The sequence below is a fragment of the Amblyomma americanum genome, chromosome 1, assembly GCF_052857255.1.
Source record: "Amblyomma americanum isolate KBUSLIRL-KWMA chromosome 1, ASM5285725v1, whole genome shotgun sequence".
Lineage (NCBI taxonomy): Eukaryota > Metazoa > Arthropoda > Arachnida > Ixodida > Ixodidae > Amblyomma > Amblyomma americanum.
The window spans coordinates 207,409,698-207,425,676 of record NC_135497.1 but is presented as its reverse complement, the minus strand read 5'-3'; the positions used below and the strand labels follow the sequence as shown (position 1 = coordinate 207,425,676).

Below are 15,979 nucleotides of genomic sequence, written 5' to 3'. Positions count from 1 at the left end.
TTTGTAAAAAAAAAAAAAAAGTCCTAATAATGAAGCGGTCACAATTAAAATTTTATCTGCATGCATTATTCCAAAGTGCTGCTGAAGGCAATGTATTATTTCTTGGAAGTTCACATTGCTAATGTCAAAACTACTCGGAAGGGGGCATATTGTTTCCTGTCTCAAGCACTATGCACCATCTGGTAGCCCAACTGAAAAATTCTTCTAAAACATATTTCCTTTGAGTTTCCAAAGATCCCCTTTAGCAAAACACAAATGGCTACTGTCTGCAAGACATGGGTTGCAAGACATACCAATTGATGTTCTTTATACGAACATACCTTGTTCAAAGAAGTTAGTGAGCATTTAGTGATCTTGAGGAATTAATGGGGATCAAAAACCTTAAACCCAAACCAAAAGACTGTTGCTGGGAGAAGATAAAAACAAGCAGCATACAGAAAAGCTGCAGAATTTTTTAAATGTCTTTTTTTATGGCAAACTGCATCACAATTTCAATCTGCTTGGTGTTGTTTCAGCTGGCTGGGCTCACTTTTCCATGACGAGATCTGTACAAGCATAGCAACTGGTGAACCACGTAACCAAAGTGCTAAGTTACCAAAAAACTGCAATAACTGAGATGATCTAAACAAGCCAGAGGTGAACAGAACGAATTTCTGCAAAAACGCTCAGCCAAAGTTGCAAGCCTCTGCAGGAAAATGCAGCAGGCTACTATGACTCTCATATTAGCAGCCGACACACTGCACATCTCCAAATCATTACTGACATGCATTCCTTTGTTTTTTAGCTTTGACTCATCTACATGTGAATTTAAAACAGAAAGCAAAGCTTGGGTGAAATGTAAGTTAAAGCAAAATGTTTCCATGTTTTTAAGATCTTGGTGAGTGATCACCGTAATCTTTTGTGCAACATTTTTTGTATTGAGGTGTAAATAGTATGCTGAGTATGGACGTCGTGCAGCGCCACTTGTTGATACCCTCAGATGTACTACAAACTTTCAAGCATGCCAACCTTGCAACACAACTTTGTTCTCGGCAAGCTAAATACTATAAACATGCGACATGAAACATAATCAAGATGAACCTGGAGCCATCAAGCACACAAAAGCAGTACTACTGAACATAAATGCCAAGACACGTGTAAGAGCAGCAGTTCAAGGTGTGATGCATTTTAATTGAAAGCACCATATTGTTTAAGAATTGCAAGTTCCCTTGAACTTTTCTTGTGCAGGATCGGAGTGGATGTATGTAAAGACACAACATAACAGCATAAAACCAGCATTCAGAATCCTTGGCATGTGCTCGCATGCTCCTTAATGCATTTCAGACTGGCAGTTAAATAGTACATACTAGATGTGCAAAATGACATACTTTGTTCTCAGCCTAGACTTGCTTTGCCATGCATAGTGTTAAAATTGCAATGCTGCAAATGTTAAAAAAAAAAAGCATGTGCAATTTTCAGGCACTTCTGGCTGTGAATGCAGCAACCAGTCAACCTGCATGTAATCTACAGCACGCATTGTAAAGATGCCACTTTCTGATTATTTTTATTGTGCCTTCCGTTGACTGTGATACAGGCAGCAATATCAGCCTCCAAGGTGAGGTTTCTTTTATGCTCAATTATTTGTACTGCAAATAACACCACTTAGAAGCTGCTATCACTGCTTACATCAAAACAGCAAGAAGAAAACAAGTGTGGGCTTTCATGAGACCTATATCCATGCAAGTTGTGTTGCAGGCACACTGGAGCAGTTCTGAACACATCCATTCAATTTTGAGCGGAACCAGAAAATAGGGTTATAGGTAATGAGCTGCACAAATAAACATGGATGTAGGAAAAACGACAAATATATGAGGTGAATAAAACTTAAATGTTAAGAAAATAGAATAGGGAAAGTATCAAGACTCAGTGAACCCTGTTTTTAAGTGACCATCTTGGTCAGTCTGAATTCAAAAACATGAACATACAAAGCTACTTTTAAGGCAGAACGATAACTAAATATGTGTGTACCTGCAAATAAAATTTAAAATAAGATCCTTTCTTTTTTGTAATGGCGGCCATTTATCATACTGCTTTTAATTTCTGGTTTCCCTTTTTCCGTGAAGCACTGCAACCACTTCCTTTTTCAAAAGCTGTTCACAAAAAGGAAACTAGTCATGGAAATGGGCTATGGTACAGTACTGCAGGAACACTGTGCAATGATGTGCACAATGGTATTAGTCATACCATATTGCATTGCAATGTTTCTGAATCGATGATCCATGAATCCATAATTTTTGTGTGCACTAAGTCAAATGTCACACAGCATTGGTGCCTACAGCCTCCTTTCAACAATCATTCAACTCGTCTGCTCGTGACACTAGCTGCAAAAGTTCTATGCTACTATGGACCACAACAAAAGCTACTGGTGAGAATTTCGCGAGAAAGTGTAACGCAGCACCAAAATGACTGCATATAAATCACAAAAAAGCCTGGTTCTCAAAACACCGCATTACATCATAGAAATACAGCTGTACATCTCACAACTACATTATTTTCTGTCAACTAAAAAAAGATGTGCATTTGGACGAGTGAAATTGCATAAAATAGTAACAAGGACACAACAAATATTGTAGTGAAACACTAGAGATAACATGGAAAACAGCTGCAGGAAAGCGCTGCTGGACAGTGCTAGCGTTTCAGCGTCAGCAAGGCCTCTGACTAGCTGGACCACAGAACCATAAAGATCATAGGCCTCAAGTTTACAATCACAATAAAGGAAGGAACATTATTATCCACAACCTTTCTTTGAATATAAGAACAAAAATAAAAGATCAAGGAGCTATACAAAGCTGAATGAATGGAATGTACGCGTGGCCACAACAGCCAAAATGAACTAAGCAGAACAGCAACTGCGTATCAAACTGCGGCTAACTTGCATCTTTAACAAGGCCATCTCGCAAATATGACAGAAAATGCTGTAAAGCCATTTGAACACCCTGAAATGGCTTGATACCTACTTGTGTAAATCGTGCAATATGAAACTTTTCACTAGCCTTTCCATTCCTCTTACATTCCCAGTGTAAATGCTCAAAAAGATAGAGCTAATTCAGAGCTCCAGAATAGTACACTTCTTCTGCAACACACACTATAGTTTATAAATCAAGCTTTCAGCAAAGCAGCGCTTGTTCTTATGTTGCAGTTACAGGCTGCATGACTGTCACTGGGTGCCTGAGACTATTCCAATAACCAATATACGATCAAATTTCATGAATTTTTTATAAATACGCAACTTATGCAGTGACCTGGATGAGCTGGGTACAAACTGAACTAATCTTTTCTGAATGTGCAAAGTGTGATTGCAAATGTGTTGATTTGATTTTGTAGTAAACAAGTTCACAAATATACAAAAAGAAAAGACTGGCTAATTCTACTCTCTCCATCAGGGACATCTCTGTTAAGGCACTGCTGCTGTCGACCAACACAACAGTGCTCTGCTACTACCATAAGTCATAAATTTGATTGTAGCAGACAATGACATAACAAAGCGTCAAGTCACAGTCTAGGTCAGGAAAGAAGAAAATAAGTCAATTCCTCACAAGCAATCACACTTGTTTTATAATAGCTGCAATGCTTCCAGCTTGCGTTACTATAGCCCCCAAAACATGGCACCTATACTTACAAGCTGTTTTAAAACGTATCTAAAGTGGTATTAAAAATTTCTATAATTTTGATGCACCTACTTGTTATACACAGCCAACAACCGATACAGCAGGACTTTGCCACAGTTTCCTTCTGGTTTAGATGCGCCTACATTTTATCCCGGCCCATCTCTTAGTGGGGTTCTAATCACTTTGTGTAGCTGCTCAACATGGCTTGTGAACATTGCTGTATAACACCTAAAATTCACAGTTTGGCCTGGTTAAAGACGAGGTGTTTATTTTGTCTGCGCAGCATTCTAAGTTAATGTGTCACATGCCATGAGCCAGTGTTGCTTACTTGGGTGTTTCCCACTTCTAACAGCACCAAAGGTGAGAGAAACTCATGACAAAAACTTCTGTGTGCAACAACTGTGAGGTCCTTATGTCATGACTGCTCTGCTTTTATAGCACTGAAACTGCACTGACCAATATGCGGTTAGTCTGTAATAGCATACATGTGGCTGTCTACCCAAGTGATGTTCAGTACTCTGAAATTTAACATTAACTTGATTTTCTGCGCCATGTTCTACAAGGCACCATGGAAAAGAGGATGCAACTGTCTAAAGTATGCATACCTTCAGAGCAGTATGGGGACAGGAAGCAGGCTGATAGCAAAAAAAACGAATCTGCACTCATATTTTCTGAGAATGTTTAAGACACCCACTAAAGTGCAAGTTAAAAGATCCTACTGCACATATTAGAACCAGCATCTAAATACTAAAACAACTGAACAGCAGATTGGTGTTTACCATAAATACCAGAAGTGGAAAAGAGGCAAGCAACATATGACAGAGAAAAGTGCAGCCTAACAATGCACAAGGAAACAAACCATAGCCGTTATTTAAAAAAAATGCGGAGAAAAAGAGTGCTCTCCAATAATGCTCACAGCTGCAAAGAATGCTTTTTGATTGATTGGAAATGAAAATGCCTTTAGGCCTTCACAATGTTAACAGGGCAAACTGTTTGTGGCCTACCCACAACCTGCTCAATGCTGTTTGGTTCTTGATAAATGATGCCTCAAGCAACTTGAGGCATCTGCCATGTTCTTTATGTTCTTCAATGGCATATAAACAAGACAGCACTTTTGAAATGATGAATGAGTAAGCTGCATGGTCACAACAACTTACCTCTTCAAAACACACATAGCATATACCCCCTAAAGACTTGCTAAAGCTACAATCATGTTCAACATCTCATACTTTACACAGATTAGTGTGCACGATAAAGTTGGCAATGGCTCACATGCTCGGTTTCCATTTCTAGCCAGAAAATGCAAAAGAACACTTTTTTTTTCTGCACACTGTGTTTGAATATGGCCACAACACCTGCAAAAGTGGAATGAAATACTTCGTGTATAGGCAGTATAAAACAGAATGAAGCCTTTTCTGTGTGCTCAACAACAAGCTGCTGAAAGCATAAATGCCAAGATAATGATAACCACACATGTGAACAAGATACAGCCTTCAAGGCACATTCAGTCAGGACTTGACAACTGGTACAACTGTCTTCCTGCTCCTTTGCTAGCACTAGACATGACAAAGTCCACCACAACATACAGCCAATGTAATGCTATTTGTTCTTGTAACCTGGTATAATAAACATTAACTGATAAGAATAACTCAGACCAATGAGCATTTGCAACTTTGTTAATGCTTCATTTGGCTTTACTGTGAAAAGTGTGAATGGAACGACAGGTAAGGATGAGAAACACAAGACGAAGTTAATGTCTTGCGTTTCTCATACATCTTCTCCTTGGCGTCGTTCACACTGAATTGTACATAATTTCTAGCCCAAGCTGCTACTACAGTTTGTTTTGGAGCCAGTATCTTGGTTTAAAACTTCAGCACATTGCGAGTTTTGTTAGTCTTAATGCCTGCAAAAGCACGGAATTTCTTGTAAGCAATGAAAGCAACATTTTGTATCCAGCACGTATAGCATTAAAACTTGCGTGTGTGTAGTATAATGTGGAGAATGAATAAAAATGATGCTCGCTAAGGAAAAGAAGTGTTACATGTGACCATCAATGAGGAAAACATATATTATCCACTAATGAGTTGGTTCCAAGAGCTCAACAATGCGACACAGCTATTACACGGTTATGTGGGCACATCTGTTAGCTAAACGAAACACTACACATATAGAAACTTCCACTGAAGATGTAAAAGCAAGACATTCATGCTTTACGCAGAGTTTTAAAGGGCAAAAGTCACAATTTTTATTTCTACGCAAAAACTACCCAGAAGTCCGGAAAAAAAAACATTCCCTTTAAAAACATAAGGCACCTCCCTTACACCCCCTAAAAAAACACCAGTGTTGTGATGCCAATTTATGACTTAAAAGAGCAATAACCAAGCATGCACTTGTGAACCTATTATGTCGCGGCTAGGCTATGTGAAAATTGTACGTGTCAGTTAGCTGCCATGCAACAGATGCGTTGTCGTAGCTTTTAAGAATCAAAAATGCTTTACAAGGAATGGGTTCATTTTGCACAAAAGCAAGATTTCTTATAGCTTGTGTCTTGGCAACGCACAGCCAGCACATAATACTTGTTTGAATAGCTCCAAACCAGACCTGGTGGAGTGGAAAGGTGGGAAGTGCAAATGAACAAGCTGGAACAGGGTCCTGGCTTTAGTGGTGCCTGCTCTTGCGCACTAAGAGGGCCAGGCTGGGAAGACCATTGCTGGCTTTGCTGAGCTCCGTCACCGAAAGTGTGACACGGTCGTAGTCAATCTTCTGGGCGAACTCCTGATGAGAAGAAAACAAGCCGATTTCACTGATGAAACCACAAAAGAATAATCTCAACACAATCACAGATAGTTCAATTCACAAATGCAACAAATTTTTTCGTCTTGTAGGCCTACAAATGTATTTAAATTAAAGTGAGTGATAAAATCAGCAATTATTTTTTTATTAAGTATTTTTGGTCTATAGGTTGCACCCCCTCCCCCACATATACTGCACTTTTCAAAATTTTAAAAATCTTACACATAACTCGCACCTTTGTATAAGCTGTCTTTCGCTGTGCAGGAGACTGCAATAGGACTGCACTGATAAATGTGCGTGTGCATATTGTCATCAATATAAATATGCATGAGTGAAAATTGTTTCTTTTTCACTTGCGAACTACGATGGCAATTAGAACACTGCACACGCTAGGGCCAGGCCAGAAGATGTGCCGTTTCACCAGGCCTGTGTCTGGCTTTTGATTCATTATTGCAGGGAGAAGTACACTGGAGCTGATCTAGCATAGATGCCGATTAAGGGGAGATGTGGGGACCAGATCATGAAAATCGCAGAAAAAAAATCGATTTTTGGAAACCAATCGTTTCGGTATCTGCAACGCCTAATCTATGTTGTATCACAATAGTTTAGCTGAAAACGCACCAAAAGTTTCATATTAACATGGTCTGCTGTAAAAACAAACTGGAAGCTCGAATATTGATGGCACTGTTACAGCTAGAGAGAGCAAATTAGTTCCGTGTAATTGAGCTGTATCGGCTGGAGCACATCCGAAACTTCTCGTGTCTTACACTGACCTTATGGGACGTGAAGGTGGTGTGCAAAAGCCCGATAAACCTAGCAGGACCTAAATTTAGCGCTATCTGAGCCTCTTAAAAGCAGTTTTTCTTAATATGTACGCTTGAAGTGAAACGAGATAGGATTGGATGCCGTCACTTGCCCTTCTAGTCATATATCGGGAGAAGGAACCAGAGTCATGCCTCTCTGCACATTAGGCAGTAGCAGCTCATCATCACCATTAATCATTTATTATGTCCTTAAAGGCCCCAGGTGGGTCATTGCATATGGGAGGGGGGAGTAACGCATAAAAAACACAAAAATAGATGGACAAAATGAAGCAATAATCAATTAAAAGCACTCAAGCAGTGTACACTGGGCGGTAGCCTCGAAACTCTTCACTTTGGCCAAGGCTCTTGGTTGCTGTAACAGTATTTTGGCGCAACCTTGGCACAATTTTGCCAAAAACCACTAATTTGTAGTAGCATGTAGCAGGTTTAATACAATGGCGCATGTTGGCGCAAGTGGTGCAACGCTCCCACCACTGAAGTGTCACTTCACAGTGCAGTGTCCAAGTAACTTCGGACATATATGCCCAGCCACACTGAACAATACAAGAGAAGTTAAATTGTACTTTTCAGTGATTGAAGAGCAGCAGTGAAAGACTACTTTCACAGATTCTAAAGAACAAAATCTAAATAAATAAAGCAGCAGGCTGCACTACTGCAGCATCCTTAGCTGAGCATTGTAACGCCTGGCACACGGCTCATTTGAACAAGCGTGTTTGTCTACTAAAGTACAAGGCACCACTGGCTTGGGTTGTTTCAGCTAGCAACAAGCACACGCTATCGGTTCTACCAAAAGGTGCTACCAATCGCGACGGGACACTTGATGTCTGTCTCATATGAACCACTGGAGAAGAACTCTCACTTGATTGCTTTGTTCCAACTTACACTCTGCGTCTTCACCTTCCCAACACGAATCTATAAAAAACACTATTGGGAAAGAGCATACTAGCAGTTTAGGTCACTTCGAGCCTTTTCAAGGGACACTGAGGACACCTCTATCAAATTTTTTCTGGTTAGCAAAATCCGATAGTTCGGTGTTTTGTGGCTTTGTTGTTGCTTGTTCAGTGGCAAAAAAATGCATTTATTGCGAATAGATTTGGATTCGAAGTTGAAAAACTTTTTCCCGCCACTCTCATTCAAACTTGGGGCTCTCTGATGATGATGATGAAATTGCCAAAACAAAAAGTAAACTGACGTAGATGTCGACTCCGTGATTGCTGGCAGTGAGTGATGCAGCCCAGCAGCAGCTGAATGAAAATGACCAACAGTCGCACACTGAAGGCCTCTGTCAGTCATCGCTACCATAGCTTCATTTATGTTTCCATCAGCGTTATGGTGGATCCCATTCCTAATACTGACAACGGATTTCTTGCTAAGAACTGCGGCCTGCATTTCACCAACATCAATCCCACACAGCATGCGATGCCTCTGAGGGCTAAGGCAGCAGGTCTGACAGCATAGTCCAAGCGGCGAGGAGTCGACAGCAAGCCAAGCTACTGGTGTGGCAGCTGTCACCATCGAGCCATCGTCACGACTGATGAGTAGAGACTAGCACATACGGACATATTTAAATTCTGTAATATAACCCTCACAGTGCTCGTTATGCAGCCCAGTGCCTTGATACGTTGAAGCGAACACTCTAAGTGGTGTGTTTGCTTACATAGAGACTCATGCAAGGTTAGCTAGCCACAGGTGTTTTCCTCATCAGTTGCGTGCCGCAGCAAGAACTTCGTCCGAGGAGCACTTAGAGAGACACTTGGAGGTCCTCTGCTGCTCCGCCCTTGTAAATCGAGGCGCGTCAAAAACAAAACAACACGGGCACGCAAAGTGCACAGCCGTGAAGCACTAAAACATACCGAAACTCAGCTGGCCACCTGTTGTGCCACCCAGTATAGGTTTTCGTTAGTGTCCAACATTCAGGTTGTCTTTTTTTCTGTCTTCCTCGTGGTTATGAGCTAGTATTGTGTCGATAAAAGCCAACTTTAATTTCTCCTCACTGTCCCTTGATGAAACATGGAAACCAGGCTGCAGAGACTTGGACGGTAGCAAAAAAAGAACCAGCAAAGTATGTGCAGTTTAGCTTGAGGGGAGCGAGACCGGCATGAATATGCCAAGAACTGTTCTAGAATATGCACATCTAACTGGCGACTACTAAGTGAGAGGGACTTGCTCTTTATACTGGCACTTGAAATAGATGAGCTGTTAGTGACAGACTGCAAAGACGACAATTTGGCACCTTAGCCTGAACTGATCATATCAGCTAGAGCGCAAAATAAACTTTTTTTAATGAACAAAACCAATTTGCCTGCCTTTATTTTTTGCAGGTCTGCAGTGGGTCAGTTTTTCAGTAAAATTCGTGCTGGGCAGTATGATGACAACCAACACAGATACAAACAGCCTGGGTGAAAAATGAACTGCCTTCTGCTGACACATATTTGGTAATGACAGTACGCATCTGCAGATTTATCAACACAGTTTAACTGAGACGTGTGAGGTGAATTAGCTATGTAATTTTACAGAAAAAATGGCCGCTTATGGGGTGCAACACAAACACCAGAAAATAGTAGATATTTGCTTGGTAGATTTGGCTAGCTTGAGAGATAATTTCTTTGACAAATTGAGGCATGAGTTAAAAACAGAGTTCCAGCACTATCAGGCATGTGATTGCTACAAAATACCATACTCTACATGAAGTGTCTTCTAAGGTTACCTGAGGACAGAAAGGATACTACTCTCTATGCCCAGCAGCTGCCAAGCAATGTCCATAGACAATCAGCTTTAAGATCCCATCTTCTAAAATGAATCCAGTCTATTAGATGGTTGAAAATTTTGATTACTTGGGCAGTTATGAGGCACTGCCCAAGAACCATGCTACCACAAAGATTTTTTGAAAAGACTTAATAAACCAAAAAGTTTAATCACATTTCTTTGTAGTCCTGCCCTCTCTGAAAGGGATTCTTTAATATGATGGGCAACTTGTCTCTGCAAGTGTTGTCTGCTTCCAAGGTAGGGACAGGTCTACATTACAAGTCAACGTCATGCAGCCCGCCTGCAACGTGCTAGGCATGCGTTTACACACCTGTCGCCACTAGTATGAGTCACACATCCTGCTACATTAAAGCACCACTGTTATAACAGCAAAGCTGATCAGCATGGTAAGGCTCTGGCACTAGCACATACTGCAGATGCAGTGCACTAGCGTGCATGCACTACAGCAGCTAAGCGAAAAGAAGTAAAAGAATAAGAATATACAGGCTTTATACAGAAAGGCAATGAGACTACAAAGTGACACCAAAATGCTTGCTAGTTTGCAATCGAATATGAACATTGCAAGAAAAGAATACCAACACGGTGCATAGGCGACCAGACACCAAAGAAAGCACATCACTCATCAGTCACAGTGATGGACAAATCAAAATCCTAGGGTCTCTTGGGTAGCAGCTATGGACATTTTTTCATAATAGTAAGATATAACTTAAATCTGCAGTGAAGCTCCACCGACATACAGAACCGCCGAACACAATTCCTCCACGACAAAAAAGTAGTCTGCTGTTAAAATTTTCTTGTTACCTAAACAAGACGCTAATCACAAGAAAGAAAATTATAACCTCTATATAATTTTGATACCTGGCTTGTTTAATATAGTAAAACATTAAGAAGCTGACTTTGTTTACTTTTGTAATTGGCAAGCGCAGTAGTACAGGATGCCATGGACCCTGGCCCAGTGTTAACAACTGCTGTTTTTTGAAGTTGTACCCTACTAAAGAGAATGAAGATGTGGTCGAGGCAAGTAGCTGTATTAAAGGGGCCCCGAAACACATAATCAGTGCATTGTCTTGCCTGTTGGGTTGTATAGAATGAGTTATACCGATGCTATTAGCACTGGTCGAACCGCATATACTCCCGTTTTTAATATTTTAATTAGCTCACAAAAACAAATTCATGGCACTGACACTGTCACCATACAGTGGCGGTGGTTAGCAGTGGATATGACATCACTGGGCGGGACCTTGATGATTGGACGAACAGCACGTATGCTGCAAATTGTGCTAATAAATAGAATACGTTTTGTCAAGTTTTTGCATATTATATTACATCAACAAAACCAACTTGTTTGCCTTAGATAAAAGCGCTGTAAAGCAACTAAAACAAAAATACACCGCCAGAGGCTCTGGCTATTTTTTTTGCTTCGAAGGACTTGACGCCTCTCTGTACACATCCTACAACCTAGTGCACAGCACTTAAGGCTATTCTCTATGTATCTGAGAATGGCTTTGTGGAATCGATCCGATTGAGCCACTGCACTCTACAAGCGTTCATTTCGGTCCCAAGGAAGGATGCAAACAAAAAAGTCATTCGTTTCACATTTAGCAGTGCACACTGTCGGCTTGTGGAAGATCACATGGCAGCGGCACCAGATGGCGCCATGTTCTCGCCAACAGTCGCGCGCCTTGCTCGCCATGACCAATCAGCGCGTTCCTAGTAGCTGCCATGGCACGCAGTAAGCAGTAGCGGTACACCCTATCCTAAAAGTATCTAGTATCTTGCGCAGGGCGCCACTCCGTCGCAGTATCTCGCGCTCGAGTTCGGATCCATAAGTCAAGGAACGTCACTGATCAGTGCTCCCTTCTGCAACGTCGACGTGACGATGAAGCATCACTGGGTCAATTGGGCGTCGAGTGGTTGCTGTAACCATGAAAATGACGCTACCAGCCTTGGCAGGAACAAGTTACAGCGATTAGGCAACCATAGTCTGCAAACTTCCGCGACGTGCTCAGATAGGCTGTTTTGACTGGTCCCTCCCGGTGTTGTCATTGGGAGAGTGAAATAGGAATGGGACGCCCGGCGAAAATCGAGTTGAGGGCAGCGTTTTGTTTGCTTGTATTTTGAAATTTATTCATTGAATAACTCCCATTCCTATGCATCAGTTCCTGTAATTCTTTTTGAGTCAGCATCTATGTGACATAAAGAATCCATCTGAAGTATAGCCAGCATCGGTTCAAGCAGTGTTTCGCAGCCCCTCTAAGAAGGAATGCAGGCAGACTTTGGTTTAAATTTTTGCACCCTTTAAATAACTGTGCTGACAAAAACTTACTGAAAGCAAAAGATGAAAAGCATAGCCTTCGAAGATAATTTTACTGTGGGCCTACCTGATTAGCGGTTGGAAACTCGTGCCTGTGCAGCAAACGCCCATTGATGTATAAGCAGCCTGCTGCTCTCTCCTCTGGCAAAGTCACCGTTTGGTACTGGAAGGTTGCTTCTCGCTCCACTTGCTGTAGAAAAATTCCACATACATGCTTAGTAAATGGTCGATTGATTGCTGCGGCTTGCAACAAGCAAATAATTAAATTCAATGTCTACTCCCGAGAGCAAAAGGCGCTGCAAAAATGCTTCATGGAAATTTACCTTTATTAGGCAGACAGTAGGGTGCACACAATTCTGCCTGGTAAACTATGAAAATGGATAATCTGCAGCATAAATCTATAATTCAATACCAAAACCTAGCCCTGTGTATGGTGCCTTTTACATGTATATCCCAATATGTACTGCTAGCAAATAGATCCCAAATACATGGATTGAAAAGAGGTCTTGCATACCCAAGAACATGCTTAGATAAAACAGAGAATGTAACCATATAACCTTTTTATGTCAAGTAATGAAATCAAAACAAAAACATTAAGTTCAAACATTAAGCCAGAATAAGTTTCTTTCCTGTGGCCGTCACTTGTTCACATCCTCATTACGGCTCTCACCTGCACATAACATCTGAAGCAAGCAAATGGGAAAATAAAGAAATGTGACAATGCTTAAAGGAGTATAGACACCTAACTTTTGTGTGCGTGTTTTTTTTTTTTGTAATGATGCGTAAGGCATGCTACACATGGATTACCACCTGGTATTCTCCTGCGACCACTGAATAATTTATAATCGCATTTCTTTCTCACACTCTTTCGTTTCGGTTTCAACAGCCGAATGATGACTGTGACGTCAACGTGTGCTTACAGGTCTCATGAGGCATGAAAAAACTGCAATATAATCACTGCTTCCAGATTCGTTGTCATTCCAGCTCTTGAAGAAGGCTGGCTTCAGCACTGCAGTAAATTATAACGATGAAGCAGCGATTATATGGATGTTTTTCCATGCCTCACGTGACACAAAAGTACTCTTTGACGTCACAGCCATCATTCGGCTGTTGAGACCGAAAACGAAACAGCATGACAGAAAAAATTCGATTATAAATTATTAAGCGGTCGCAGACAAATATCACATGGTGATTCATGCGTGGTAGTGTCTTCCGCATCATTGTAGAGAAAATACATGCCACCAAAATTAGGTGCCTATACTCCTTTAATGGCCAGGTCAACAGTAAACAGCCCAACAAATGCCTGGCCAAAGCTAGCACCAGGCTGTGGGGTGTCTTATACAGAGCCCTCGGTTGCCAAAAGCCGAAGACATTAATTCTTTCCCGACCGTGCCCACTGACCATCGTTTCCCTGGTAATGATTGATGCGAATGCCAAATTCAAATGCTTTCTTGCTGTTCTTGAACATACTGTGCCATAAGCTTTGAAGAATACTACAGTTTACTTTTCTTTTTAGTTCATCTCTGTTCAGCGTGGCGGTGAGTTTTGAACAGCTTTTGAAAAGAGTAGAGTGTAGGGGTTGAGAATTGCCGCTTCCACCAGCTTGGCATGCACCCTGAAATGCGCCAAATCTGATGATTCAGCTGCTTCCATGATCGATTTTGTTGATTATCCAAGTAGCAGTGACTCTAATGTTGCTGCCTCATCATCTGAGTTGTCCATCTTCTTTGTCCCGTCTTTCGTGCTGTTTCTCAAGGTCATCTGACTTTATTTAAAGGGGCAAAGAAAACCTTAGGAACCAACCCAGAAAAATGATGTCAGCACCTCGGTTAGTTTCTTATTTGGACCCATTTTGCTTGACTCAGTGGCTTTCCTGAAAAGGGTACTGGTGTTACAGATGTTATTTGTCTTATTTGTAGGGTTTCTGCATCATATGGGCAAGAATTGATGCTGCCTACGCTGCAAAGAGAGTTCAACCGATTGTTTCGCCACTGGGCATACCTAACTATAGGTCTTAAAGTGATTGTTTTCTAGCAGGAAAACTGCATGAGCTGGAACTTTGATTTCTTTTTTTTTTTCAAAAGATATACTATTGATAAGGCAAACATTTTGTACATTCGAAAGTTTCTTTAAAAAATTTCTTTCTTTATGAACACCAGCATATTTTTGCAAGTTTTGTTCATATTTTATCTAAAAACCTTGATTTCATCAATAAAATTTGGTAATAAGAGACAAAACACTTCAATGAAGCTTTATTATTAAAAGAGTGTGTTTAGTTGGCTTCATTTTGATGTATTCCATTCAATTTGAAAGGTCATAATTCTTAGACCCTAAAAATATAACAAAAATCCACAAAATACAGCCATTTTTTCCACAGCAGAGAAAGAGGGACAATCCACCACCATTCCTGGAATTTCAGAACGCCAGGAATGCTATCTGGATAGATAAGGTTAACAATTAGCAGCTTCTCCATTAAGTCAGGCTGGTGACAGTTGCCACCTAGCTAATAAATTTAACTCTAAACAAGTCTTTTTTTTTTTTCAAAATCATTATGACAATTTCCTTCTCCCCTCTGCTAAACTCTCTTCCACCCTCTATCACACCTGTTAATTTCCTTCTGCTTATTTTTACTTTCTGAACACTGCATACATATTTGCTGCTTATAAATCTCAAATCATCTTAGATCTGTGTGGTGGCCTTGAGTAGTGAAGGACGGAAAGCCTTACACTGCATAAAAATATCAATATACCCTGCCATTTCCCTGTCTTACATACGCCAACAGCAAAATCAACTTTTTTGGTACTAGCATTTTGCCCTCATGCCTTCAACCCTAGCCTCGAAATATACAGCAGTTCCCTTGATACTGCTAAAAAGATGTCTCCTAAAATTTAATCTTGAGCCATCCTGCAAAGTTGTAATGTTGATCTACGTAGCATTTTCTTTTGCAAGTGAATTTTTTTCTGAATCTTTCACTTTACTGCTTCAAAGCTATGCTATCTTGCCTTTCCCTTTGCACTTATAAACCACCAGGTTTTTCCTCTGTGCAGTGTCAAAAGCATAGTGGCACAAGTACCTGAAAACTCTTGCTGTCAATCGCCTCTCTTCCATATGCCTGAACCAATCGTCACACTCAATCTTTTTTGCCTTTTATGCCTCAACATTAATCAGCTGATTGCTTCCTTGAACTTCTTCATCACTCATGCAAACATGTGTGCTTAAAGCTAGCCTGGCAACTTTATTTTAAGCGCAGAATTAGCATCAGGACAAAGGCACATGACAGAATTTGCAAATGTCTAGTACAGCACCACTGCACCCTCACAACGACACTTTCTTAAAATGGCTGGGGACTAAGAGCCCACTTCTCACAGCTGTTTGGCAGTCAGTGTGACAAGCACCCATAAGCAGTCTTCATAGCTCGGCTGCTGACCTGAAAGATGCGGGTTCGATCCTGGCCGTGGCAGTCAAATTTCGATGAAGGCGAAATTCTAGAGGCCCGTGTACTGTGCGATGTCAGTGCACGTTAAAGAACCCCAGGTGGTCGAAATTTCCGGAACCCTTCAATATGGCATCTCTCATAGCCTGAGTCGCTTTGGGACGTTAAACCTCCATAAAAACCAAATCTTAGTCCACAAGCT

The 15,979-nt window shown here is 41.0% G+C and overlaps 1 protein-coding gene across 1 annotated transcript in view; it reads right to left on the bottom strand.

Moving 5' to 3' along the window:
- The window catches only part of LOC144114541 (N(G),N(G)-dimethylarginine dimethylaminohydrolase 1), a 42,982-nt gene continuing 27,003 nt past the window's right edge, over positions 1-15,979 (bottom strand). The window contains exons 4-5 of the mRNA XM_077648345.1: positions 12,412-12,534; positions 1-6,422 (exon numbers count right to left, since the gene is read on the bottom strand). Coding sequence (XP_077504471.1) covers positions 6,306-6,422; positions 12,412-12,534 — 240 coding nt within the window. The 3' untranslated portion in view covers positions 1-6,305. The remainder of the gene's footprint in view (positions 6,423-12,411; positions 12,535-15,979) is intronic.